Below are 26949 nucleotides of genomic sequence, written 5' to 3'. Positions count from 1 at the left end.
ACCTTTTTTTTTTGTCTACGTACTTCCCAAATAAGGACAAGATGGCTGGGACTAAACTAGAAGAAAGAAGATCAGTGTGATATAGCGCAATCCTATGTAGTTATTTGCAAAAACACATAGTTCTGATCTGATATTAATCCCAAAAACTTTCAACAATCAACTTAATTACTCATTAACATTCATCATTAAGATCAGTATTAAAATGCAAAACAAGAAAGTGATTAATCATAACTGTGACCCACGATGGGAAATTTGGATCCAATACATGAATCAGCAAAATGGGTTTTCAATTGTCAAGTGTCATGTCAAATTCGGTGGAAAAAGAATTGGCATGAACTACTTTTTTGTTTTTGTACTATTGTTGAAAACATTCTAATTGCCCAGGATGGTAATCTTCAACACCCATAATTGATGGGAGTTTTGTAGGGTTTCTTCAGGTTAAAATATTGGAAGCAAACAAACAGACTAAAAATTCTACTCTTGAAAATTCACCTCAAGAATCACTTGAAAAACACGTCGAAACACTTTTAGATGAACAATATCTAAAAACAACATTTTCAAAAGTGATTTTGATCCTATTGCTAATTGTGGGGAGATTGAAAACAGGTATCAATCAAGTCTCAGCTTAAGAAGGAAGGAAAGTAAAGGGTGTGGTGTGTAAAAGAAGAGGGAAATGAGGAATGGAGAGTGAAATAAAAGATGGTTTAATTTGGTAGAGCAATTCCCCCAACCACCAATCTCTATCCATTGAGTTTTTACTTTATATGGTGAAAACAACAGAGGCCTGAAATGGGGAATATGATTAGGGGCATTGGCCAAGTTTGATCTTTTTAGAGCCTCTAAAAAACAATAGTTGTGTTGTGATAAAAGTGTGGCAAAGAAGCAAAGTTAGAAGAGTGGGACCAATTCTCCACTAATATTATTCCTTTCCTATGACAAAAGCAATGGCTTCACCCAAAAGGAGATGGAACCCTCCACCATATCTCCCTCTCTCTCTCTCTCTCTCTCGTATATTATAGTTTTGTGTTGAAACAGAAAAGCACAGAAAAGTGAACAAAAGATGAAGGAAGGATTATAAGGGTGGGGCGAAGGGGGAGGGGACAAAGTGGAAGAATGTTAATCCCATAACCTAAAGTTTTGTAAAGCAAAATATACCCATTTGACTTTCTCCTTGCTTTTCCTTTTCCCTTCCCCTACTCAAAACACTTTATTTATTTTACTTCATTACTATAATTCCTAATCCCCCTTCCCACCTCTAATCTTAAGTCACACTTGGATTGAATACTGCTTTCCATAGAATTTTATAGGTATCTACGAGATCGAGTATGAAATTCTGTTTACTCACTTTAATTTGAGTATCTATTTCTATCCCTTTATTAGTAGGATTAGAAATCCTTTATTTTACATATCCATACGACTGAGTTTTCTAGCTTCTTGTTGTTCTTGCTTTTGAGAAGGAAGGATTAAGAAAATCCTACTTATTGCAACTTTCTCCAAATCTCCAGGAAAAACATGAAAACAAGAGGTTGGAACGGTACGATCCCTCCATCACTCTAGAACGAAAGTAACTTAGAGAGTCATTCCATTTAAGGTGAGCATGTGTGGTTAATGGTTATGGGAGTATATACAAATGTTCGGGTGTCCGAGCCAAATAGTCATACGATAGCTTCACTTATTAGATCAATACCAGTCGTTCATCCCAAAATCAAATGAAACAAGTAAAAGATCTCTCTATTACTTTGGGAAGAGGATCTAGATAGTTTGTTCAACCAACTCCTTCCTTACAAAGTAACAACCTCATCCGAAAAAAACTTGAATTTTTCCAAAAGCTGCATTATTTTTTTCCTAAATATTTCTAAAATATTCGATTTATTACAAACAAACCTCCCACTGTGTACTTAGCCTCATCTCTTTGTTGACAACTTATTCTAAATGAGACCGAATTAGAAAGAGGTAAGTTTTTTAAGATTGGAGATGAGAGTAAACAAATGCAATGTCAAGTAAGGTGGTTAGGTTAATTGAGAGAAGTGGGGAGCACGTGAGGTTACTTTTTGCGCGTGCCAAAAGAGTAGGGGGTGGAAAAAAAAAAATACATGGCAACCCATTATTTCATATTAATTTATTCCCATATTAAAAAAATATATATATATATAAATAAAATAAAATAAAATAAAAACTGAAGATTTGAGATTGTGGACCAATTTCGCCTTTATTTTAATTAAATAATAATAACAATAATAAAAATATAAGGAATGTTGGTCTGGAATTATGAAACCGCCTTCAAACTCCGCATATTTTCGTCTTTATTGTGTTAGGGATTTGTCCTTGATGTTCCCAAGAATTCACGGTTTTGCCACTCGCCCTCAGAATATTCTTATTCTTTTTCTTTTTAATTTAAGAGATTTTGTAGATAAAGTTAGAAGATTTAATACCCAAAAGAAAAAGGGGAGAAATTTTGAAAGTGGACTCAAAGTCTAAGGTGGTGTTGTCACACTTTTTACTCATCCAATTAGATTATACCTTAAACTTAGGTTTCTACGGCCCTATCCTCTTTAAACATTAAACTAATTGAATCCATAAAATTATTACATTTCAAATATTATTTTTATTTTATCTTTTTCGATCATTGATATTCCAAAAGTGACACGTTGATGCTTTGTTTCATAATCATTTTACTAGCTTTTGTAACAGCCAAGCCTATCGATAATCATATATTGTTCTCTTTCGATTTTCCTTTTAGACTTCCACTCCTTTATAATAAATGCTTCGTTTCTTTCTCTAACCGATATGTAATGTCACAATCCACCCTTTAGAGGCCCAACGTCCCCGCTGGCACATTGCCCCGTGTTTGACTTTGATATCATTTGTAATAGCCTAAAACCACTATTGTCTTCTTTGCACTTTCTTTTTCGAACTTCTTCTCAAGGTTTTAAAAACGCGTCTTCCAAAGAAAAGAAATCCAAAAAGAAAAATCACTGGATTGTTCTAGCTTTAGTCTTTTTAATCTATAAATGTTTTCTAAATCTTTTTTTTTTTTTTAAATTTGGCTGTAAATTCAAATTCGACAAGATATATATAATTATATAGTTACATGAATATATCTTTTAATTACATAAAATTTATCAAATAACTAATTTGAAAATTTATTAAAAGCTATATTTAAAATTAGGAAGATGTGAAAATAATAAATTTATATATTTTTACTTTAAAAGAAGACGAGGGTAATGCCATAGAATGACGGCGTCTAGTGGCCTAACTCGTCATTTCAACTCCACACAAGGGACAACGACGTAAATGCGCCGAAATCACTTCACTTACAATATAATATAAAAAAATAAAATCAGCTTATTATAATAATTGTTATTTAATAATATATATTATCTAACAAAAAAAAAAAAAAAAAAAAAAAAAAAAAAAAAAAGAAAAAAAGAAAAAAAAAGGGTACTCCCACTGGCAAGTTTTGTCGGTATGCGTGCAGATCAATTTCTCTTCTTCTCTTTTATTCTCACACAGTCCTCTGCTCAGATCATCGTCTCTTTGCCTTTCTCTCTCACTTCGCTTCACGCCCAAACATTTCTTTCTTCTTCATTATTAGGGCACCGAGCTCCTCTTCCTTCCTTCCTTGCTTCTCACTCGCCCTTTTTTTTTTTTTTTTTTTTTGTCTTTTTCTCCGTCTCTTCTTCTATATGTTTCTCTGGAACGCCACGGCATTCGATGCCCACATGAATGCTTATACTTCTCTTTCTTTCTAATGGTGTTTATGCGTGGCGCATAGCGAAAGGGGGCGTGGGGATGTTTAGCTCAGCGACCCAGTTTTTACTTGAACTTCCACTATGAGATATCGAGTTTCTTTTTCCATTTCTTGCTGCTCAAGAGCTTTCAGTTGAACGAATTAGCTTTGATTTCCAGAACCAGAGGAAAAGGGGTACTGTTTTGAATTTTTAGCCGAGTGTCTGTACTACTGGGGCTTCATTTTGCAACCCCATTTGGCATTTCCCTTCTCTATCGAGGTCCAAGGCTAAGAAAACTTCCTGGGGTCTCGAATTTGGGCCTTTAAATCTTCTACATAAGCTTTGAAATCGAATCCATCAAGCTCTTTCGGTTTCTGTATTGGGTTTCTCAGCGATTTTAGCTTGGGATATTAGAATCTGCGTTGCGGGTTATAGACGAAATGGCCATGGCTATAGCTCAGCACAGGGAGAGTAGTAGTGGGAGCATAACCAGGCATCTCGACAGTACTGGGAAGTACGTTCGATACACATCAGAGCAGGTGGAAGCTCTTGAGCGAGTCTATGCTGAGTGCCCGAAACCAAGTTCTCTTCGACGGCAGCAGCTCGTCCGGGAGTGCCCAATTCTTTCCAACATAGAGCCTAAGCAGATCAAAGTTTGGTTTCAGAATCGCAGGTATTTGCACAATCCTTTTTCGTCATTTGTATCTTATCATAGTTCTTTGATTTACTACCCAGATGTTTGGCTTCAACTCTTAACATTTCCTCTCCTTCGCTTCTTGATTTGATTTTATGTCTAAAGTGATTCACTTTTCCTGCAATTTCAAATGTCCAGACACCGGTGGCGTTTGGAAATAGTATTATGAATCTTTTGTTTGCTTAACCCGAGAGGAATGAAATAAAACCAGCTTTAATCGTAGTTCTTAAGTTTGTTTTTCTTACCATACAGAAATTATTACTTTGGTTTGGGAATTTTGCTGTTTTGGGATGCGGAATGGTAATGGTGTTTGGCCATGCAGATGTAGGGAGAAGCAAAGGAAGGAGGCTTCTCGGCTGCAAACAGTGAACAGGAAATTAAATGCTATGAACAAGTTGTTGATGGAGGAGAATGATCGGCTTCAGAAACAAGTTTCACAATTGGTGTGTGAAAATGGGTTTATGCGGCAGCAATTGCAAACAGTAAGCATAATTATTATGTATCCATCTGTTAGTTTATCTTGTGCGCATTTACAGATATCCTAAAAGATAAGTTTTGTTAAAGAGAGTCATTTCTTTTTGTTTATATTAAAAGTGACTTATTTTCTATATTAACCATATTGATAGTTTGACATGTAGTATATGTTGGCACATTTACGGCAGAAATTAGATAATTCTGGGCTAGGTATTAAATTTTTTTTTGTGGATGTCAGAAGTTTAGCTGGCTATTTTGGTGTAGAAGAATTTTCTGTTTTGATTTTTGATTTTTTATGTTTCCATAAAGGGTGGTTTACGATCCTATTGTTATGATTATTATTTCCCATGTTTCAGGTGCCAGCTGCAGCAACTACCGATGCAAGCTGCGATTCTGTGGTCACCACTCCTCAGCCCTCTCGACGAGATGCTAATAACGCAGCTGGGTAATTTTCTAAACCAATTAAGATTTGTTTTTTCTTTTTCTTCTTACCTCTAAATGAGCAGTATGTTTGCTTGTCACTGTACCTTATGCGTCTTCCATGTGTTTGGCAGACTCCTTTCCATTGCAGAGGAGACCTTGGCAGAGTTCCTTTCAAAGGCTACAGGAACTGCTGTTGATTGGGTTCAGATGCCTGGGATGAAGGTTTGAACATGTTCTTTCAATGCAGATTTTTATGCTTTTAAAGTTGACTTTTATTATCTGATATAAAACATCATAACTGGATTATAATTTATTGCCAGCCTGGTCCGGATTCTGTTGGGATCTTTGCCATTTCACAAAGTTGTGGTGGAGTGGCAGCAAGAGCCTGTGGTCTTGTAAGTTTGGAGTCTTCGAAGGTAAAGACCAGTCTTGTCAGTGATAAGCGGTCATGAGTCTGTAAAAGAACATTAACAATTAGGTTTTATGCAGATTGCCGAGATCCTTAAAGATCGTCCTTCGTGGTTTCGTGATTGTCGGAGCCTCGAGGTTTTTACCATGTTTCCAGCTGGAAACGGTGGGACAATTGAACTTGTTTACACACAGGTAAAAAAAAAACTGGTCTGATTTTATTTTTTCCTTTCATGTATTGAACACAGTAGTGAAGGGAGTCGGTTCTGTTGTAGGTGTATGCTCCAACTACCCTTGCTCCTGCACGTGATTTTTGGACGCTAAGATACACAACAACTTTAGAAAATGGCAGCCTTGTGGTAAGCATGAGTTTTAGTTGTCACATGAAATAGTAATTTTTCTATTGGAAAAGAAACATTTATTTTTGATCCATCGATATTTATAGGCAGTTGATCCTTCATGAACATAGATGTGTAGGGTAATATCTATTCTTTTCTTGGCCCTCCATATATTCAGGTTTGCGAGAGATCACTCTCTGGTTCTGGTGCTGGTCCTAGTGCAGCTGCTGCTGCTCAATTTGTGAGAGCTGAGATGCTCCCAAGTGGTTACCTGATTCGACCATGTGAGGGTGGTGGATCCATCATACATATTGTTGATCACCTAAATCTTGAGGTTTGTTTTGCATGCTCTCCCAGATCTTTTTTACTCTGTAAAACTTGATTCCTTGATTATAACGTTACTCCTATTTTATCGATATTGTAGGCATGGAATGTTCCTGAGGTGTTGCGACCACTTTATGAATCATCAAAAGTAGTGGCTCAGAAGATGACTATAGCAGTAAGATAATTGTTTCCTGAAGTATTATAGATCTTTTGAAAAGTTGTAGTTTTTTATCAAGAACTTTTTTTACGTACCATTTGGAGCTTGTTTGGTACACATTATAATGCTGAAATGTGATTTTTAGAAAATTAGTTTACAAATACCCGCATACCTATTACGCGTTCTACAGTGTAGTCATCTGGTTAATGGCGCTAGGTGTGGAAAATATGAATTGCTGAAGGAAATTTCTTTCTTAAAATCCATGTATGATAGCGAGTTTTTGATGACCCTTTATGCTGTACTGCTCGAGAAGAGGGCAGCGAAAGCATGACTTAACAATTGTATTTTTCTTTGATTTATCAATTGAATGCACACTTGTCTTTGTGAAGGCATTGCGGTACATTAGGCAAATAGCTCAGGAGACAAGTGGTGAAGTGGTTTATGGTCTGGGCCGGCAACCTGCTGTTCTGCGAACTTTTAGCCAAAGATTGAGCAGGTATCTACATGCTCTCTCTTATTACTTTCTAACATGTATGTCAAACTCATATGTGCATTATCTTCTTTCAGGGGTTTTAATGATGCAGTGAATGGATTTAATGACAACGGATGGTCATTGATTAATTGTGAAGGTGCTGAGGATGTGGTACTTGCTGTGAATTCTACGAAAAATTTTGGCACAACATCGAACCCTGCTAACTCCTTGACTTATCCTGGGGGTGTTCTTTGTGCAAAGGCATCCATGCTACTCCAAGTATGATTATTTACTGTTGCGTAACTTATGGTAGCTATTTTCTTCTTAGCATCGATTTTGATGTAGTTGACTGTTATGAACTGGTTTGATAAATGTGGTAGGATTATTCTTTCTCATTAATGAGATACAAATAGAGAAATCATTTTGTTCATTTTTCTTGTTTTCTTTTTTTTCTTTTTCCATGCTAGAATGTTTCTCCTGCTGTGTTAGTTCGTTTCTTGAGGGAACATCGCTCAGAGTGGGCTGATTTCAACATTGATGCGTACTCTGCGGCAACCCTTAAAGCCAATTCATACGCATATCCTGGGATGAGACCCACGAGGTTTACTGGTAGCCAAATCATCATGCCACTTGGTCACACAATCGAGAATGAAGAGGTTTGTTTTAAATGGTCTCTGTTTCTTGTCATCTAGTGCTTAGAGCTATATAATATCCGATTATGGTGTATTCCAGTTGCTTGAAGTAATTCGACTTGAGGGACATCCTATGGTACAAGAAGATGCTTTTGTTTCGAGGGACATTCATCTTCTTCAGGTTGGTATTTGATTATTAGAAGTTCTTTTGGATGCTCGATGATCTTGTCTGGTTTAACAATAAGTTGCTCATGTTGCAGATCTGTAGTGGAATTGACGAGAATGCTGTAGGAGCCTGTTCAGAACTCATTTTTGCACCTATTGATGAGATGTTTCCAGACGACGCCCCGTTGCTGCCTTCTGGCTTTCGAATCATCCCATTGGATTCCAGATCAGTTGAGTATAATTGTTTCATATGAATCTGTTGTGATCCTCCATACTTATTCTTGATGTGAATTTTTAATTTTGGCTGTAAGCATAAGTTTCATTCTGAAGATTGAATTCTAGTGGACAATGTTGTTCCCATCCTAGAATTTTTATTTGTGTGGCATATGGAATTTATATTTTAGGATATGTGCCGTGTTTTAAACTCGTCTTGTGCCGAATGTGTTCATTTGCTCGATGAACGAACCCTATAACCCAAAAAATTCTTAATGCAGAGTGACGCAAAGGGTAGTCAACGGACTCTGGATCTAACATCAAGTCTTGAGGTGGGCTGTGGAACTAGCAATGCTGCTGGAGATGCATCATCAAGTCCGAGCTCTAGATCAGTGTTAACTATTGCATTCCAGTTTCCTTTCGAAAGCAGCATGCAGGACAATGTTACAAACATGGCACACCAGTATGTACGAAGCGTCATTTCCTCAGTGCAACGAGTTGCAATGGCCATATCTCCTTCTGGGGGCAGTCCAGCACTGGGTCCAAAGCTGTCTCCTGGTTCCCCAGAAGCTCTTACTCTAGCACACTGGATATGCAAGAGCTATAGGTATCTTCTGATCACAACGTTTTTTTCATACACTGCACGTGTTAGTTAGTTGTGTACGAGCAGAAAACGGAAATATAAAGGATATAACATTGGAGGATCTAACTAGGCTATGTAGCTCGACGATACTGTAGTTTATTAATCTTCTTTTAAATGATATCTTGTTTCAGTTTCCAACTGGGATCGGAGTTGATCAGGTCGGATTCCTTGGAAAGTGATTCCGTGTTGAAAAATCTCTGGAATCATCAGGATGCAATATTGTGCTGTTCGCTTAAGGTACATAAAAAAAACAGCATATAGAAACTTCTTTTTCAGTAATTTGATTGATTTTGTCTGGTTTTACTTGCAGCAGGCACTGCCTGTTTTCCTGTTTGCAAACCAATCTGGTCTTGACATGTTGGAGACAACTCTAGTAGCCTTACAAGACATCACATTGGATAAGATCTTTGACGAGTCTGGTCGCAAAGCTCTGTGTTCTGATTTCCCAAAGTTAATGCAGCAGGTAGATTAACTCACTCTTTGCATCAAGATTCTGTTGGTAATGTGTATTTTGTAAACTGTGTTCGGCTTTTCGATCAGGGATTTGCATACTTGCCTGGTGGAATATGTGCATCGACCATGGGGCGACACGTTTCATACGAACAAGCCATTGCGTGGAAAGTCCTTGAGGCAGACGAGACGACGGTCCATTGCCTTGCCTTCTCATTCATCAATTGGTCCTTTGTTTGATTGAAGCAAGCCTTCTTCAATGGCTCCTCGACCTCGTCCATTGGAACAAGTGAAACGAAGATGAAGATGAAGATGTTTGTTTCAACGTCTGGCCTCCAAAGTAATTTAATTATTTTGTTAATTAATTGGTTTCCATTTCATTCTGCTTTTAATGTCCATTTTGATTCATGTAAATATTGGCGAGCCCATTAGATTACAAATACATGACCCATGAAGGAGACAGTTTTGAAGCTTTTCAGGCTATGGTTCTTTTTCTCATCATCCTCCAACTCTTGTCCTGTTAAACCTGTTTCAAAGTTTGATAATGGTTCTATTGAAAATGGTTGGGAGAGGTTGATCATGAGTTTATAAGTAAATAATACTATCTCGATTGTTATGAGGACTTTTGGGAGAACTAAAAGCAAAGTCACGAGAGTTCATTCTCAAAGTGGACAATATGATAACAAATAATGACCCACGAAAAGATAGTCTTAACTAAGATCGTGCATTGCATCTGTCGCCGGACCCGATCTCCCCTCATTGAGACCTAACAAAATGATAAAGACCCTATAAAGGATTGGCTTTGGTTCTTTGCTCCGTGCAGAGAATGGAGATCAAGAACTCACTATTCCTTAGATTCATGGACCTTTCATTCACATTTTTTAGTCAGAACCTCTCTGACTCCACTTTAGTCATTAATCAGACCGGTGAAGCAAGCCAACCGATGACTCGACTCACTCAAAGAATGGATGAGAAGCATAAAAGCGCGGTAAATCGTTTCATTGCTTTGGTGGGAAGGGAATGAGTAGCCTTTTTCTTTTTGTTTGGTTTGACTTTTGTTTCAGAAGGATTTATCATTCTATTTTTACCATGAACGGACGAGCATTCATTAAGTTATGCTCTGAAATAATGAACCATTATAACAGTATTATAAAGTAAAAAAGTCATTTATTAGTTATTACGCAATAAACGTTCAAATTAATCATACTTTTTCCTAGTCTAAGAACAAAATGTTTGTCTTCTTGTCTGTGACTTTTGAGCAGTCCAAGAAGAAAGGGTTTGGACTTGTTTGTGGTATGGAAATTAATGGAAGTTTTATTCATTTCTTATACGTGTAAGGGCTTCAATTCGCCAAGCTTAAGTCTCAAGTCCCCCATGAAGAATTATATTTCAAGTTCTTAGCCCGTCCATCTAGGATTTTAGAACCCAAAGTTTAACCTACCAGGTAAATTTCACAAATCTATGTAATTTTACTATTCAACCTGTATGATATATATTATATATATTTACGAAAAAATCGAAGATAAAATGAAAGACTAGACCATTATGAATATATCTTAGCAATAGTTGACATGTAGTCCTTTACTCGACAGAGTTTCACAATATTCCACCTAATAAGGCCACAACGAGAAGAATGTCGTTCTGTTCAATCCAAGACTAAGAAACATGTACGCTTATGAAGCTCACAATGGGTAAATGATTCTTTCCCATAATACACACGAGAGATAATGACAAAACGTTTGTATTTTCAATTAGTGCACAGGACATCCGGAGGAAGCGACACAAAAAATCCACCTTTTTTTAAGACAGCAGCATTGGATTCTACATTCCTCCAAGAATAGTATCATAAACAATGAAGAACATCAAACTAATATCATATATAGTATTTGAAAATGTAAAGGTTTCAGTAAATGAAGTGTAGAATCCCAACAAAACTGACGGTAGGAAGGAACAAATAAAGATGAATGCAAGGGGAAGGGGAAGGGGAAGGGGGTATTTACTGATGTTTGGTCGAGTTACCTTTCATCTTGATGCAAGTGACCAGAAGTTGAAGAAAAATGAAGGCAATGTGGTGAGCCAGCAGAGGAATGCCATTGCAGTTGCTGATTGAAGCTGCACACACTTGTTCACCGAACAAAGGTCGAGGTCGTTGTCTATTAGGACTGTGATGCCCGCACAAGCACATGCTGCTGCAAATGTGAGCGTGGTGGTGATCTGTAGGAGGAGACAAGAGAGCCAACTATTTCACTGTTTATAACCGACATAGCAAGCAAGCCCCATGTACTCAAAATTTGATGGTTGTGATGATGATAAAATTATCAACATGGGTCAGAAGACAACAGTTCTCAGATACTTAGCAACATTGGTAATCAGTAGCTTCGTTTTGACTATCTTTAACTGCTCAAGCCCACCACTAGCAGATATTGTCTTTAAATTTTCCCTTTCGGGCTTCCCCTCAAGATTCTTCGCAGACTGTAACAGTCCAAGCTCACCACTAGTAGATAGTGTTCTCGTTAGGTTTTCCCTTTCGAGCTTCCCCTCAAGGTTTTTCGCAGATTCTAACAACCTAAATCCACCGGTAATAGATATTGTTCTCTTTAGGTTTTCTCTTTCGGGCTTCCCCTCAAGGTTTTTCGCAGACTGTAACAGCCCAAGCCCATCGCTAGCAGATATTGTTTTCTTTAGGTTTTCCCTTTCGGGCTTCTCCTCAAGGTTTTTCGCAGACTCTAACAGCCCAAGCTCACCGCTAGTAGATATTGTTCTCTTTAGGTGTTCCCATTCGGGCTTCCCCTCAAGGTTTTTTTGTAGACTCTAACAGCCCAAACCCATCACTAACAGATGTTGTCCTATTTGAGTTTTCCATTTCAAGCTTCCCCTCAAGGTTTTTAAAACGCATTTACTAGAGAGAAGTTTCCACACCCTTATAAAAGAATGTTTTGCTTCCCTCTCCAACCACTATGGAATCTCACAATCCACTCCCTTCGGAACCCAACGTCCTTGCTAGCATTCGTTCCTCTCTCCCATCAATGTGGGATCTCAGACAGACATTGATAGGAAATGTTTGATACATGAGAAGTTAAAATGGACAAACAGAAGAAGATTGTAAAAGCATTTCAACGAGCCAATTGGTTTCAGATGGATTTAGGTGTTAAACGAACTTACCCCATCACCTACAGCAAAAAAAGTAACAATTGGACGATTATGCAAGTTCCGCTTCACTAAAAGAGCATAAATGTCAATAACTGCTAGGAAAAAACTCCATAAGCCCTGCAAACCGGCAGCTGCGACAAGGTAGCTGAAGCAAAGAAAAACATGGAGTGTATCAGCCATTGTTATCCAGTAGAAAATGCAAAGCCCTCAACAGTTAAGCTCATTCAGACGTGATAATTGAAGAATTTAGGCTAAAAAAAACTGCATAGTTATTAATTCACAACACTGAACGCACGTAGAAATGAACTAATAAAATACTGGAAATTTAGTAGCGTATTAGATTCAGGGGACGATTATAGTGCCTTGTAAAGTCAAATTTGAAGAACGATTATAGTTCTTCCTTCATCAGCGTTTATGAGTATGCTATCAAACAAGTTTGAATAAGAATTCGTGAGAATTAAAGAATTTTTTTTTTTTGATCAAGTTAAGGAAAAATCACCTAAATGCAGAGACAGAAGCGAAGTCGCTGGAGGCGGCCATGATACCAAAAGCAGCAGAGGCGAACCCTAACTGGAAGCAGCGAAGGGCGAGACCACCGCGAGTGCCGGGCATGCCCTCTATGTTCTTCATACTCACAATCGGTGCAACGTCTCCGACATCGGTCGCCGGTGTTTCCTCCACAGGATGAATTGACGCAGAGCTCGCGCTCATCTCTCCCAACAATGCAATCAATTCATTTCTCCTTCGAACATATACTCCTTAATTCGTCGATCACATCCCAGGTATCCACCGAAATCAGCCTCTGATCCTGCCGTTTTTCGCCCTAGATAAAAAAAACAGTAACAATCAAACGAATCCAATAATTCTAAGATTCAAAATTCTTCTCTGGTTCACTTGATTATGGAATTATCCAACCGGAAGGGACGAATCGGAGAATCATAGGTCGTTAGTTCTTCGATCGAAACGGCAAGCGCAGACCGGCGACGAAGGGTTTATAACAATAGTCGTTGATCGGTCAACTTTGACTTATCGAAAAAATTACTACTCCTCCTGTGCTCTTATTGGTCACTGGATATTGGTGGGGCCAGTTTGGTGAACTCATTCATACGTGGCATTATTTTAATAAATGTGGTCCCTCACTTCAATTTATCCGATTATTAATATTATAACATTTATGTAAGTTTGTTATTATTATTATTTTATTTAGCAGTCGTTGAGTATTAAATTAAATTCCAAAAACACCCTTAACCTTTACCACGTCAGCGAGCCCAGTGCGACGTGTCGTCTTCAAATTTCAATCAAACGGTAATGGAACCACGTGATTTCGAAATCAACCGGCAATTCCAGTAGGAAGTCGTCATACGACATCGAGATGCACTATTTTATTACATATTTATTTATATTTAAAATATGCATTTCTTTGGGTAATGCGGTCAGTATCATATTTTTAAATTATAATTTGACTTTTCTTTTAAATAAAAAATTTAAAATCAAAATAATTCCATCTATTTCATCCTAACTTTATTTTTATTTTTCGATTTAACTAAGTATTAAGTTTAAAAATTATTATAAAAATTAAGAATATTTTACGTTTATGCTAATACTCGTGAATACTCTATATTTGAGTTTTATAAGATTTTAGTTATTGATGTAACATGTAACGTGAATAAGTACAATTTTTAAAAAAATAATAATAAAAAAGGAACAACCCGACAACTAAACCAACTCAACTCGACGGGTTTGGTTACTTGGGTTACTACCAACTTAATTAACCTAAAATTTCGAGTTAGACTTCAAAAATTTTCTAATTCAATTAAACGTGTGTACGTGATCAGAGGTAAAAATTTAAAATATGTGAAAAAAAATATTTTATAAATATTAATAATACAATACATATGTATAGAAAAGTAGTAATGAAACTTTTTTACCTTAATTTAAAAAAAGAACAAAAAATAGAAGGAATTTTTAGGGAAAATATGGTGCAGCAGGTGCAGGTTATGCAATGGTGTGCACCTTTTGCGCCACCAAAAACTTGGACTCCGGTTCGAGATATTTTTCCTTTTATTTTTCATAATTTGTATTTATTTTAATTCATTAATTATTTTTTTTTTTTTAAAATATATATATATATATATATATTATCGTCCTCTTCCCTGTCAGAATTTTGAAAATAATATTTCATTCGTGGCTCTGTCTTCTGTTCCTCTCCATCTTTACAGACTTGCCTCCTCCCGATCTCCATCTCCCTTAAAATTAGGGTTTCCAGATTCACAGCTCCCCAGGCTCTCAAGCTGCTGCTCTTCTCTGTCTGGAATCTGCACCTCCTTTTTATCCTCCGCTCTCCAACTAAACCCTTCCCTGCAAATAGGGTTCGCAGATCTACCTCTCCTTCAATTTCCTCAACATGTTTTGGAGGCTAACTTCCCTTTCTACTTCATCTCCTGTAAGTGATTCTGATACATCTAATTACACCGAATACACCTGCCCAATTCACGCTTTGGGGTTTTCAAATGGCTGGGAATAGGGACGGAGTTGTTTTAAAGTATGGCCGATGGATTTCTATTTTTGTTGTTTGTGTTGACGTATATTGGTTTATACCACGTGCAATTACTTTGTTTTCAATTTGATTCGCTGGCCATTTCTTTTGATGGAGCTCCCTAATTAAATCTGGGGTTTGGCACTCTAGTTATACTTTTTAGGAGATTGTTTGCTGTCTGGACTGATTGAGTTGGACTCCAGCAGGTTTTAGTGCTTGTCATGATTGTTATTTTTAATTATTGTCACATGCACGTATTATGTGTTGCAAAATGTAAACCGTTGCTGCTTCCCCTTTTTTATTTTGTCCCTCTGAACTGTTCCAGAAATTGAGACGCGTTAGCGTTTGTCGTCAGTTGTGTTTTTCCCTTCGAAGTTGTCTCGATTAAGTCAGGTTCATGTTTGACTGATGAAGAGTTGACCTGTTATGTTCATCTGCATCCGGTTTCCAAAGAAATTCCAGAGTAACGCTGTGTGATTGTATAATTACTTCTTGAATAAATGACATGTTCTCTAACCTTCTGAATTAGTTTTAAGTCTTAACGGATGAAGAGTTGACTGTTTATGTTCATCTGGACTCTGTTTCCATAGAAATTTCAAAGTTAGGCTGTATGAGTGTAACGATGTTTCTTGAATTGTATAGCATTTCTGCTAACTTTTTGAATTATGATAAAAGTTTTCCCATAGTTTGGGGAACATAATATATTTTTTTTATTGAAAACAAAATAGCATTATCATCTCTCTCTCCTCATTTTTTCGTTGAAAATGTTTCAGAAATGGAAACAAGAATATCAATCAAATGTAACCAGTTCTTTGGTTTGGAAGGATGAATGATTAGATGTAAACTGCTTGATTCTTCAGCATATTATGTAACATTAGTACCTTCGCATTATGAACAACCTTTTAAAAGGCTAAAATTAGCCTTGAGGCTTTTACTCTTGAAGAGGTGAGCCGACTTTACAAATCTGAAATTGGTAGGACCTAGCATTGCTAAACATAATAATCATATTAAGTATAAAAAACTACCTTTGTCAATTGCCGTTTAAACAAAAATTCTAAGATTGACTTATGCTATAAACTTTGTCTTCAATACTGGTGAAGTCACAATAGGAAAATAGGAAAAGTAGTAATAGTTCAATTTTTCACAACTCAAGCGTTTATATTTAGTGAAGATGAGTCAAATCCATATTGTTCTTCATGAGGTGTAAAGACTTTAAGTGTTAGTCCATTTTACAGAGGTGTAAGCCTCTCACGCCTCTTCTAAGAAAGGTTTAAGTCTCTTATGGCCGAAGGAGGCGCAAATCTTGAGGCTAAAAGTTGTTGGCTTGTCTCAAGACGAGCCTCAAGGTGTAAGTTTCAACATTGATATTGAATTGGTTCCCATCGTTCTTCAGAAAAGTGTTGCAATGGAGGCATATAAATTCTTTCTTTACTGTTATTATTTTTCATAAAAATTGTAAGTAGGCATGTAAATTTAATTATACTTACACCACCATTTTATCTTCTAATGTTTTTTCATTTGTTTCACTGTCAGGTGGAATCAATTTTAGACAAAGAAAATTTCTCATTGGAAGAGCTTCTCGATGAAGAAGAAATAATTCAAGAATGCAAAGCCCTGAACAGTCGTTTAGTTAACTTGTAGGGTTCTTTTTCATTATATCATTTGCTTGTTCTTTTATTTTTAATCTGATTCTTTGTGTTAACATAATATGTCAATTTCATATTGGTTGAATGTTCTGATGGGTTTGGGTATTAGTGATGTATCATTAATATGAGCAGGAATGGATCTTTATGATTCACCCATAAAATTTAATGGACAATTGTTTTTGCCTTCAGTCTACGAGACAGAGCCCAGGTGGAACAACTATTGCGCTACATTGTTGAAGAACCTCCAGAGGATGCAGAAAGCAAACGAGCATTCAAGTAATAGTATTTTCTAATTATTTACGTGTACGCACACACATTTTAGATATTTTCTTTCTACGCCTAGTTTTCAAACTGTTTTATTGATTGCTTATTGTGAATTAGGTTCCCGTTTATTGCCTGTGAGATTTTTACTTGTGAAATTGATGTTATTTTGAAGACTCTAGTAGAGGAGGAAGAGGTACAGGCTCATACCTTTTTTTTTGTTGGTTATCTACCCCATAATTTGGTTGATGTGGTTACCATGAAAAATAACATCATCTTACTTTTGACTGCAGCTAATGAACATGCTTTTCTCCTTCTTGGAACCAGACCGACCTCATAGTGCTTTGTTAGCTGGTTATTTCAGCAAGGTACCTTGAAATTTTATTGTAGAAATGGATTCATCTCATGCTCCTTAAATTTCATTTTAAGTCCTAGGGAATCATACGGGTATTTTTTGTTGGGTTGGGGATCTTTGTATGCTCCTGAAGGGAGTTTTCTCTAACTTCTCACTATTTTAATGAAAAGTTGTTTTGTTTTCAAAAAAATTAGGTAATCATATGCCTCATGATACGGAAGACAGTTCCACTTATGCACTATGTCCAGGTATGTCAACGTATACAAGATCCAAACTTCTGCTTCTTGCTCAATTTGGGACTTACTTTTACTATCTAGTATCTGGCTGCAATATATGTATCTATATAGTTTGACTACATGAATTAGAATTACCGAAGTTGTGTTTTTTATTTTATGTATATGTATGTTTTCTCTTGGTTGATTGATGATTGACCAAGAATTTATGGTCTCACAGTCAAACCTTTTTGCAAATGTTTTGCTCCATAAAGTTTCTGTGCTTGTGCATTTATCATTTTTCTTGAAGGATATCTTATAAGGCTACTCATTCTTGTCTCTTAAGGTGTATTAATTGAGCTTTTCATCTTTATTTTCCCGGACATTCATTCATGGTCTGATTTACTTTTCATGTAATCTCTTTGTTTTTTTGTTTATTGCTGTATATCAAATGTGTTTTCTAAAGTGTTACTTTCTTATTCCAAACACTCTGGGTCAGACATTGCTTAGTGAGATTGATGGTTGTAGGGTGTTATATTCTTATCAACATATGGCTACATTTTTTAATTTATTTTTTCTTTTATTACTTCTTTGTCCTATAATGTAGTGAACTGCCGTCTCAAGTATTTCCCCCTTTTGCAGGCTCATCGAGATGTATTGCGGCAATTAGTTGATTTAATTGGAATCACATCCATTATGGAGGTAGTGTAGGCTTGTTAAGGCTTCTCCATTAATAAAATCTTAAATGCTGACTAGTTTGCTCTCTGATAAGAAATAGAGTTTTCTTTGCAGGTTTTGGTACGACTTGTAGGTGCTGATGATCACGTCTATCCAAATTTTATGGATGTGATGCAATGGTTGTCTGAGAGTGATATGCTGGAATTGATTGTTGATAAACTGAATCCATCTGTGAGTGATAGCTTCTATATGATTATATAGATGTGAAATTACGGTTGTAGATTTTGTGCTGTAAATTGTTGTTGATAAGCTGATTTCATTTTGTTTATAGAAAAGAAGTGGAGTTCATTTATTACAATTGATAAATTGCATTAACATTGATTTCTTGCTCAATTAATTGTTTTTGAACCGCATGTGCTACTGTACACTGGTGGAAGCCATCAACATCACATGTCTATCTGGTTACAAATTAAGCTGCCCCTTAGTTTGCCTCAACAGATGCTTTTCCGTTGGGAGCTTCAACATATTTTTCTCCATTCTTTCACATTTCCTTGTGCAATGCTCATGTTGTTAATTTATACTATCAAGCATTCCTGATGAACTCCATAATTTGGATTTTTATTATTATTATTTGGTTATGAGAAATTGGCAAATAGATGACAGAGTCTTTGGACCTGAAGCAGTCATATTTTTTTTATGGGAAAATCTATTTTAAGCATTACTATGGGGATAAAGGTAGCAAAGGAAATTCAAAATCCTTATAAATAAGATCAGTTTTCTTTTTGTTGTTCCTTCAGGTTGACATGCTTGAAATTTAAATTTAATTGGAGAGTAAAAAAATGTAACAATGTACTAGTCGATAATAGAATTAAGTTTGAAATGGATTATTTTCTGTATGTAAAATTGTGATGCATATTGCGTCATTTATGAGTTGGGTGAATAGTACTACATAAACTTGAGTCATATAATTTATCAAACTAATTTTACTTTTTCTCCTTGGATCAGAGTTTTCCTGAGGTTCATGCAAATGCAGCAGAAACATTGTGTGCTATAGCCCGTAATGCTCCTTCTGCTCTTGCTTCCAAACTTTCTAGTCCCAGGTTGACCAAGAAATGCCTCTTTATTCAGTTTCTATGTTATGTGAAAAAGTTGTTTTTTTGACTCCTTAATTACCTCTTATGCAGTTTTGTTGCAAGGATATTTAATCATGCTTTGGAAGATTCAGATTCAAAGTCTGTCCTTGTGCACTCGCTTTCTGTATGCATTTCTTTGTTGGATCCAAAGAGATCATCAGCATATTCTTCTTTGTTTCACTCTTTCCGAAATCAGCATATGTATGAATGTCCAGTTCCTGTTGATCCAGAGACTGTTGGTGCAATGCTTCCTAAACTTGGTTAGTGTATGATGCTTGTTCCACTCATTTGGTGGTGTCTTAGTTCACACTTGTGTTCTCTTTATCTTCTCTAAATCAATGGGCTAGATGCATAAAAGAAACCACAAGGTGCATACACCGTTCAGTATCGGTCAATAATCATCAAATTTCCAAAGAAATATTTAATTATTGACCTGATACTGATAGGTGAATGCACTTTGTGGTCTCTTTTATACATCTTGCCCATTGATTTTGCGTGCATGTACAGCAGGAAAGCAGCATTTTAAGTAGCACTACGAATATAGCACCGTGGTCTCCAAAATTGCAAATGTTTGATATACTTGTAGGAAGTAAGTTTCTTCTATTAGCTTCTGATGGCATTCCCCTCACAGGTGATTTGTTAAAACTCTTAACCGTGTCATTGGATGATAAAGTATTACCTACAACATATGGAGAATTACGGCCTCCTCTTGGAAAACATCGTTTGAAGGTAGGTGCTGAATTTGTGTTTGTATAAGTTTATATGTTCAATTATGTGATTGTATGGCTCTCTGCTAGAAGTTAGTTGTCTGGTAATATTCTTGATTATTGTAGTTTCTAGAGGATTTTGTTTCAGAACTTGATTTTGTTCTGGCATGTTTTGTGTGTGTGTTTACTTTTTGTTTTTTATTTTTTCATTTTTAAACCTGAATGAATTCTGTGTCCTGTTGTAGGTTGTGGAGTTCATTTCAGTGTTGCTGAAAACAGGCAATGCATCTGCAGAGAAAGAATTAATTAACTCGGGCACCATTAAACGAGTGATTGATCTTTTCTTTGAGTAAGAAATTCTTTATGTCGTAATATTGAAGTCTTGAAAGATGTTAAATTATATTTTTATAGGATCTTCCTATATAAAGTATTCTTGTAGGAACCTTCATACTTGACAACTGCTTATTTGTTAAAATTATTTCTATTTCTATTTCTATTTATGTTTATCTATGTTATCTGATGCAGGTACCCTTGTAATAATTTTTTGCATCATCATGTAGAGAACATTATATTATCTTGTTTGGAGAGTAAGAAAGATGACATTGTTGATCATCTTCTTCGAGAGTGCAATTTGATAGGGAAAATTCTTCAAACAGAGAAAAATCCAAATATTTTGGCCGATTCTAATCAGGTAGAGAATTTTCTTGGTTGGTTTGTTCGCTGATATATACCATTATTTTGATCCAAGTTGTGTTTGTGGAATAACGTTTAATCACATTGATATCAACATGAGAAGAGAAGGGCACATCTTAAAATTAGCGTAGATTCAATGTCTATTATATATAAAAAAACAATTTGCATGGATTCTGTGTTTCCTTAATGTTAGTGATTGAAATGAAAAAGTAACATTCTTGGTAGATGTACTTTATTACATGAAAACCAAATAAATCTATGAAAGCTTAAAGATAATGTAAACATTTTCTTGTTTTTGTAGCCAACGCTTCCTGCTGTTGGAAAACGGGCACCGCGGGTATGTAACTTAGGACATACTACACGAATCTCTAATAAGATTCTTCAGATGGGGAACAGTCAAAGTTGTATTCGGGCATATCTTCTGGTATGTATGGATTAATTTAGTTTCTCCACTATTCTGGGAATCATTACAGCCTTACTCAATATGATGTGTATTTTTTTTTCATACAACAGCATCGTTATTTTCTGGATGATTACAATTTGTAATTAACCATTTTCCTTTCCCTGTACCGCTAATATGTTTTTCTTAATCATTTCCTGGATATTGTTATAGAAATTGCTGGTTGGGAATCAAAGAGCGATGCTCTACTACTTTCTTGTCAAGGAGTTATGCCTTATTGATTCTCAAACCTGCCATACTTAGAAATCCACCGGATGAATTTGATTCCCACGAGAATTTTACACCCTCACAGGGGAAATTCAGTGTCTTATCTTTCCTCAAAATTATAAAATTTAGGAAGTATATGCTGATCTGGAAGCTCTGGTAAACGGTTAGAATTTAGAAACGTAGGTTACTCTGTCCCAATATTGGGTCATGCATTGTTGGAGAACGTAATTGTTCTGATTTTACTCGATTAACCTCTGGAATCTGAAGGGATCAACGTACACATTCCACACTATGATTTCCAGGTTCAGGTTATGGTTGAGTATAACTGACATTGTCCTGATTGTAATTAACTTGGAGGAATATTTAATATTGTAGAAGGTCAAAATATCACGTCTAGCCTAAATTCCAGACTGAGGTACTATGAGATTGAGGGTAGTTTTTTGGTGCTATTTAGAGAGAGGCATGGGCCTGTAATTCACTATTAACTCATTTTAAATCATGTCCTTGCTCGGTAGCTTCCATGCTCCATATGCATTGGTAACTGGAACTTCTTTTTACCAATTCTGTTTGTACAACTTTCTAGTCATAACCTTCTCTGGCTGGGTTGACTCGACTGTAACTTCTTTGCAGGAAAATACTGAATGGAATGAGTGGCAAGCTACGACTTTGCATGACCGCAATTTGGTTGAAAATGTCTATCGGTGGGCTTGTGGGTATGTTTTAGCATATGCCTTTATCGTATTTATATTCATGAGAAAAGAATAATTTCTTCAGAATCAGGATTTTTGTATATCTGAAACAGACTTGTCCCTGTTATTTTTCCATAAGCTCCAAAACACGCAGTTATATGAAAGTTATTTATTGCAGAATGTACTTTTGATTTAATATTTTCACTTTTAAGTATATATCAATAGAAGATTGAAGTATTTTTTTCTTTGCTTTAGTGCTTTGTAACTTCAAAGTATGTCTCTTCCTTTTCTCCTCTATTTTGTTTCTTTCTATTTTTATTTTTTTGTCTCTTGGGGTCATGTTATGTTCGATTCTTTTCTATATTAGGGCAGAGTAAGTATTTGATTCTTTGAATTCATTTGATGTAAAACTTATTTCCCAAAAGACCGTTTTACCTTTTAATTTTATATAGCGCTCTTCTCAGTGATAAGCTTTTGATCTCTCGGACTGTTGGATTTCTCAACAATTCTTCTCTGAATTTTCAGTCGCCCAACTGCATTGCAAGACAAGACTAGAGATAGTGATGATGATGACCTTCATGATAGAGATTATGATGTGGCAGCATTAGCAAATAATTTAAACCAGGCTTTTAGATATAAATCGTATGGGAATATTGGTACTGTGGAGGTATACAACATGCACAAATATTAGTCAGGCTTCTATTATTTATATTCTTCTTATGGAAGAGTTATTTTCGTATTTTTTGTGGAGGAGAGATTGAAGATGGGAGTTACTTATGTACTCTTTGTTTTTGTTGCAGGACCCTAGATCTCTTGCTCAAGATGATGAGGTAATAATGTTGTTTTAGTTGAGGGGGCTTTGAGTTTATGGTTAGTGTGTGAAGTTGGTTTTTGGTTAGACACTGGCGTAATTTTAATGAGGGTCTTCTTTGAGAATATGGTGTATAAGCTAGGTGGCTGGTGGAGGCCATCCTTTTCATTTCCTTGTTTAATTTTCCTCAATTCTCACTGAGCTGCTGTCTTTTGAGTACAGGATGTCTATTTTGATGATGAATCTGCTGAGGTAGTTATATCATCCCTTAGGCTTGGTGATGATCAAGGAAGGTGAGTTTTAAATTATCTTGCGTTCATTGAAGAAACGTTACATTGATAAACCAGAAAAAAGCAGTCCTTTTCTCTATGATCGTACCTTCATATTAGGTTTGGAACTATGTGGCCAATAATCCTTCCAAATTGTGAGAAAATTTCTTAGATGCTTCTTTATTGGATTGTTCCACTTCATAAAAATGACTTTTGGGAATAAAATGTGCATAGATTAGATGTGACTTCAACTATTGACCTTTTCTGAATTTGCCTGAAAAATGTGTCGCATTGCAGCTTGACTATTTCACTAAAGCCGGGTCTTTATTATGTAGATGATCGGATCGAATTTTGAATGATTTTGTTCTTATACCAATATTCTTGTTGAATCTCCAGGCCTTTTTCCTATGGTTCATTGCCCATTTGTGAGCATATTTACTGATATGCTTGAACACTTAGGATGGGATGTTGGGCGTGAAGAGGAAACTTTTCTTCATTATAATTCATCATGTATTGATTCATATCTTTATAATGGCTGTGAGAAAGTTCATCTAGGAAGTGTATGTGTACTTCTAGTTGTGTCTGCTTCTTATGGGCTGAAATTCTATGTGGAATATATAACCTGCTGTGTTTCATTCTTGCAGCAGTCTATTCACCAACTCTAATTGGTTTGCGTTCCAAGACGAGCGAGTTAACAGTGAAGCTGCAGGCACAGCACCACCTGAGAGGATGGATGAGATTAATCTGAATGGAACTTCTAGTGGTGGTAACAGCAGTAGTGATGATGAGGTGGTGATTGGTGAGGAGGAGTTGACTGTTAGCAAGAATTCTATGGTTGACACTTCCTGTTCCAAGCCGGGGCCTCCTAGTAGATTTCCGGGGGCTGAACCTGGTGGTGATGGAATCTCGAACTCTGGGTTGAATGCATCTAACGATTTGGGATTCTTCAGGTTTGAGACACCAGATACAGAGGATATGTATGGAGATAGGCCTCTGCCTGACTGGGTAGGATGGGGAGAAGCATCAGATTTGCAAGTTGGTGGTTCCAGTTTGAACCCGTTTGAGGATAATGATAAATCTGATATCATTGATGCCTCTCAAATTGAATTTGCAGCACCTAATGTTAATTCTCCAACAAAAGGAGAAGTTTGTCTTCCAAATGGCTCTCCAACTACAACAGGCTCAAGCGATGGATCAGAAGGCAGTGATCAAAGTCAGAAAACTACAGCTGTGCCCTCATTGTTCGAAGAAGATGTCGAGTTCGTTGGTGTGGAATTAGAAGGCACTGAGAAGGCTATGGAGCAGGCCCTCAAGGAGGGGATTGTTGGGGAAGCTGGGCCACTTAAGAGGAGCGTTGTCCCTAAGGTGCCAGAGAAGGAGAACTCCGATGAGAATGGGGCTGGAATCAAGGAGTTCAATGATGCAAATTATTGGAGAGTGGATCATGAGGTGGCTGTTTTGGAATGATGCAATCTCCACACTACGTACTCTTAAGCCTGAAAAGGTTGTTTCCGATGATCATGGACACCATTGCGGTTGGCATGAGCATCGGTGCATTGGGTGGACATATGTACAGTATATTTTTGTTTCTATGTGGAGATTGGATGGTAGAATGCGTTGTGGCTGTCACGATTTACCTGTTACTGACTGTTATGCTGATTATTCAAGGTTTCTTTTTGTTTCTGATTCATGGGATTACCCTGATCCATCATACTTCATATTTAATTATAAGAACAACATTCTTGATTCTTATGTCAAAATCTTAACATATTCAAATAGCTGGACGTATTGGCATGGTTCAGATTGACGACTGCTTCCCTTTGTAGTCCTCTGGGTAAAACTGTAGTGATAGCTGTGGTGTCGCCAGGCTGAGAGAGTTGCCTAATAGTGTTCAGGACTTGCAGTCTGCATTCTGACTAAATTGTTTCACTCTATGTAGGCACATCTGTAACCACGAAACTGTTCTTCTTTTTAATGAATTAGATATGCATCCTTCTTATGAATAAAATGAAACATTTTATGGTATGTTTCCCGGTTGGCAAGTTAAACTGGTCGCTATCTGAGCAACCTGCCGTAGCTTTGAAACTGCAATATCTGCCGTCCCCTGCCAGGTTTGTCATTCGTCTCTTCCTTTTATATAATTTTTTATTTCAAATTTATCGATGACAACGTCAACTTGTTTTGATTTTCTTGTTAAATGCTATATGGAGAGCTTATAATCATACAGTTGAGTCCACGCTTTTACGTCATGTATTGGTTTTGTCTGTATTTGCGCTTGGTTCTTGTGCTGCTATGCTGTAATCACATTCATGTCTTGTTTTAATAACTAGTTGTGATATTTGATCTGATCCCAATGCATACACTTCTAAATCCAGTTATGCAATTTAAACATGCTGGTAGATGTACCTCAAATTTGCCTCTAGGGATTTAAGCAAGGCATCATTTCTAACTATAAACCCCCATGCTGTGATATTCTATAGAGGAGTTGGGAATGTTGATCCATCCCGTCGGAATCTCCGACAGAAATGATGGGCAATACCACAGCTGTGTCTCCACCACAGCCTATAACCCCATGAAAGCATATCCCATAGAGATTTTAGGCAAAACACTATGATTAGGATTTTGATAGACGACCCAGAAAAGCACTCACTCAAGCCACCGTCTCTTCATGACGGCAATTACTTTTGTTCATTTTGGATTCCCATTTCCATTTGGCAGGGCATCATTGTCTGTTTCAAATGTGTTTTTCAATCTCTAATCAGCCTGTAGTCGTATTGTGTACATATTTAGTTGTGTCTTTTCTCTACCCATGCAAGTGGGGTTTGACTATGGTGCTAGTTGAGATGAAAATGCTTTCAACTGCCACTATAATTAGATAGAAGAAGTAGAATGGTTTTGATTTTCGAGTTTTGCTTTTGGAAAGAGATAGTAAGTAATAAGATGCAGCTTTCAGAAGTAGATAGATTGAATAGCCTGAAGAACTAAGATAGATACCTAGACGGCCTAAATCACCCGTCATCCAGAGCTGCCATTGTCCCCTAACCAATTGGGCAGGGTCTTCTCTTTTCATCAAATGAGAAGGGTTTTCTTTTTCTGTTTCTCTGAAATTGATTCGATGTAGCAGGCAAGTTGCAGTGTGGTGTGTCCTATTTGTAGGGTTACGGCATATAATAATGGCAGTTCCATTCCTTTTCATGTCAATGTTATTATCATATTCATATGCATGGTCTGCTGTGTTGGGGCCACGCAGGTACGGTTGCCGCCTGCAATGCCTTTTACTTTTGTAAGCTTTTAGTGAACATTTATTCGGTATATGCTACACTAACTACTACTGCTACTACAACAGTTCCTCTCTATTCCTTTTCCTATCAGTAGTAGCCTTTACTTAGGGCACTGTTGCCACTCAAAAAGCCTCTGTTTGTCTTAACTGCATACAGTACAGTACCGTCCCTTTCATTCTAATCTTACTGTATAAGGATGACCTCATGCACAGATGTTCTTCCAGTCTCTATTTCTATGCTTCAACTTAAACCTCTCTTTCATTTTCCTTTTTTTTTTGTTGGATTTTGGTGAATATTTCTAGCTGATCATACCAAACTTTCAAATTTGTGTTTAAACGATCGGAATGAATTTTTCAACTTTCAATTTGTTTCTCATAGGTCTTACGACCTTTAAAATGTTTCAAAATTGAAAATTTTAAAACCCGAGCAATATCTTCAAAAACTAAGGCCTTTTTTATATATATATAAAAAGAAAATGTATAAAGTTAAGAGAGTGAGTGGACATTTAAATGCTTCCCTACATCATAATCACCATGGTGGACTTAGCTTCTAGTTTTTTCATCAAATTTCTTGGAAAATGAATTTTTATTTTAAAAGTTACAAGATATGCTCTTCATAAAATTTAATTTTTTTTTTCTGAAATACTTATTGAGTCTGAATTATTGATATATTGATAAATTAGTATAAGTTAACATAATTGACATATATTTAATTTTATTTCTTGAGATTAAAAATTT

At 36.5% G+C, this 26949-nt stretch overlaps 3 protein-coding genes across 7 annotated transcripts; 2 read left to right on the top strand and 1 right to left on the bottom strand.

The window, feature by feature from the left end:
* The first annotated feature begins 3507 nt into the window (after nucleotides 1-3507).
* Nucleotides 3508-9625, top strand: LOC111483626 (homeobox-leucine zipper protein REVOLUTA-like). Of its 2 annotated transcripts, none has more exons than XM_023129847.1 (18): nucleotides 3508-4404; nucleotides 4748-4907; nucleotides 5256-5344; nucleotides 5454-5544; nucleotides 5643-5738; nucleotides 5812-5925; nucleotides 6006-6089; nucleotides 6247-6402; nucleotides 6493-6567; nucleotides 6939-7045; nucleotides 7117-7300; nucleotides 7489-7677; nucleotides 7754-7834; nucleotides 7914-8048; nucleotides 8313-8638; nucleotides 8806-8911; nucleotides 8988-9137; nucleotides 9215-9625. In XM_023129847.1, exons 1-18 carry the CDS (start codon nucleotides 4172-4174, stop codon nucleotides 9362-9364), a joined length of 2526 nt encoding a protein of 841 aa, XP_022985615.1. In that variant the 5' UTR covers nucleotides 3508-4171; the 3' UTR covers nucleotides 9365-9625. The 2 variants fall into 2 exon arrangements, with proteins under 2 accessions (XP_022985615.1, XP_022985614.1); XM_023129846.1 differs by having other exon boundaries at nucleotides 3509-4404; nucleotides 8985-9137.
* Nucleotides 9626-10704: 1079 nt separating this feature from the next.
* Nucleotides 10705-13292, bottom strand: LOC111483628 (CASP-like protein 5A2). Of its 3 annotated transcripts, none has more exons than XM_023129851.1 (4): nucleotides 12774-13292; nucleotides 12287-12419; nucleotides 11144-11338; nucleotides 10705-10953 (listed from the first exon to the last, which is right to left on the bottom strand). In XM_023129851.1, the coding sequence occupies exons 1-3, from the start codon at nucleotides 12983-12985 to the stop codon at nucleotides 11147-11149; spliced, it is 537 nt and encodes a 178-aa protein (XP_022985619.1). In that variant the 5' UTR covers nucleotides 12986-13292; the 3' UTR covers nucleotides 10705-10953; nucleotides 11144-11146. The 3 variants fall into 3 exon arrangements, with proteins under 3 accessions (XP_022985619.1, XP_022985618.1, XP_022985617.1); XM_023129850.1 differs by having other exon boundaries at nucleotides 10705-10945; XM_023129849.1 differs by lacking the exon at nucleotides 10705-10953 and having other exon boundaries at nucleotides 10973-11338.
* A 1140-nt stretch (nucleotides 13293-14432) lies between these two features.
* Nucleotides 14433-24930, top strand: LOC111483669 (serine/threonine-protein phosphatase 6 regulatory subunit 3-like). 2 transcript variants are annotated; one of them, XM_023129921.1, is made up of 19 exons: nucleotides 14433-14717; nucleotides 16344-16447; nucleotides 16646-16732; nucleotides 16838-16913; nucleotides 17011-17085; nucleotides 17267-17320; nucleotides 17927-17986; nucleotides 18077-18193; nucleotides 18968-19062; nucleotides 19147-19355; nucleotides 19727-19824; nucleotides 20048-20151; nucleotides 20328-20493; nucleotides 20797-20919; nucleotides 21793-21875; nucleotides 22377-22518; nucleotides 22652-22681; nucleotides 22885-22955; nucleotides 23579-24930. In XM_023129921.1, exons 1-19 carry the CDS (start codon nucleotides 14679-14681, stop codon nucleotides 24396-24398), a joined length of 2553 nt encoding a protein of 850 aa, XP_022985689.1. In that variant the 5' UTR covers nucleotides 14433-14678; the 3' UTR covers nucleotides 24399-24930. The 2 variants fall into 2 exon arrangements, with proteins under 2 accessions (XP_022985689.1, XP_022985688.1); XM_023129920.1 differs by having other exon boundaries at nucleotides 14434-14717; nucleotides 23576-24930.
* The last annotated feature ends 2019 nt before the right edge of the window (nucleotides 24931-26949 follow it).

Source organism: Cucurbita maxima, unplaced genomic scaffold (assembly GCF_002738345.1).
Source record: "Cucurbita maxima cultivar Rimu unplaced genomic scaffold, Cmax_1.0 Cma_Scf00009, whole genome shotgun sequence".
Lineage (NCBI taxonomy): Eukaryota > Viridiplantae > Streptophyta > Magnoliopsida > Cucurbitales > Cucurbitaceae > Cucurbita > Cucurbita maxima.
This window is presented reverse-complemented; position numbering and strand designations above follow the sequence as displayed.

Bases quoted from the DNA above. Each gene is read 5' to 3' on its own strand.
- LOC111483626 (XM_023129846.1), top strand. From the start codon at position 4,172: ATGGCCATGGCTATAGCTCAGCACAGGGAGAGTAGTAGTGGGAGCATA. The intron at 5,545-5,642 runs GTTTGAACATGT...ATTTATTGCCAG, and splicing joins TTCAGATGCCTGGGATGAAG to CCTGGTCCGGATTCTGTTGG. The intron at 7,835-7,913 runs GTTGGTATTTGA...CTCATGTTGCAG, and splicing joins GGGACATTCATCTTCTTCAG to ATCTGTAGTGGAATTGACGA.
- LOC111483628 (XM_023129851.1), bottom strand. From the start codon at position 12,985: ATGAGCGCGAGCTCTGCGTCAATTCATCCTGTGGAGGAAACACCGGCG. The intron at 12,420-12,773 runs GTGATTTTTCCT...TCTTTGCTTCAG, and splicing joins GCTTCTGTCTCTGCATTTAG to CTACCTTGTCGCAGCTGCCG. The intron at 11,339-12,286 runs GTAAGTTCGTTT...CTCCTCCTACAG, and splicing joins TTTTTGCTGTAGGTGATGGG to ATCACCACCACGCTCACATT.
- LOC111483669 (XM_023129920.1), top strand. From the start codon at position 14,679: ATGTTTTGGAGGCTAACTTCCCTTTCTACTTCATCTCCT. The intron at 14,718-16,343 runs GTAAGTGATTCT...TTTCACTGTCAG, and splicing joins CCCTTTCTACTTCATCTCCT to GTGGAATCAATTTTAGACAA. The intron at 22,682-22,884 runs GTAATAATGTTG...TTTTGAGTACAG, and splicing joins CTCTTGCTCAAGATGATGAG to GATGTCTATTTTGATGATGA.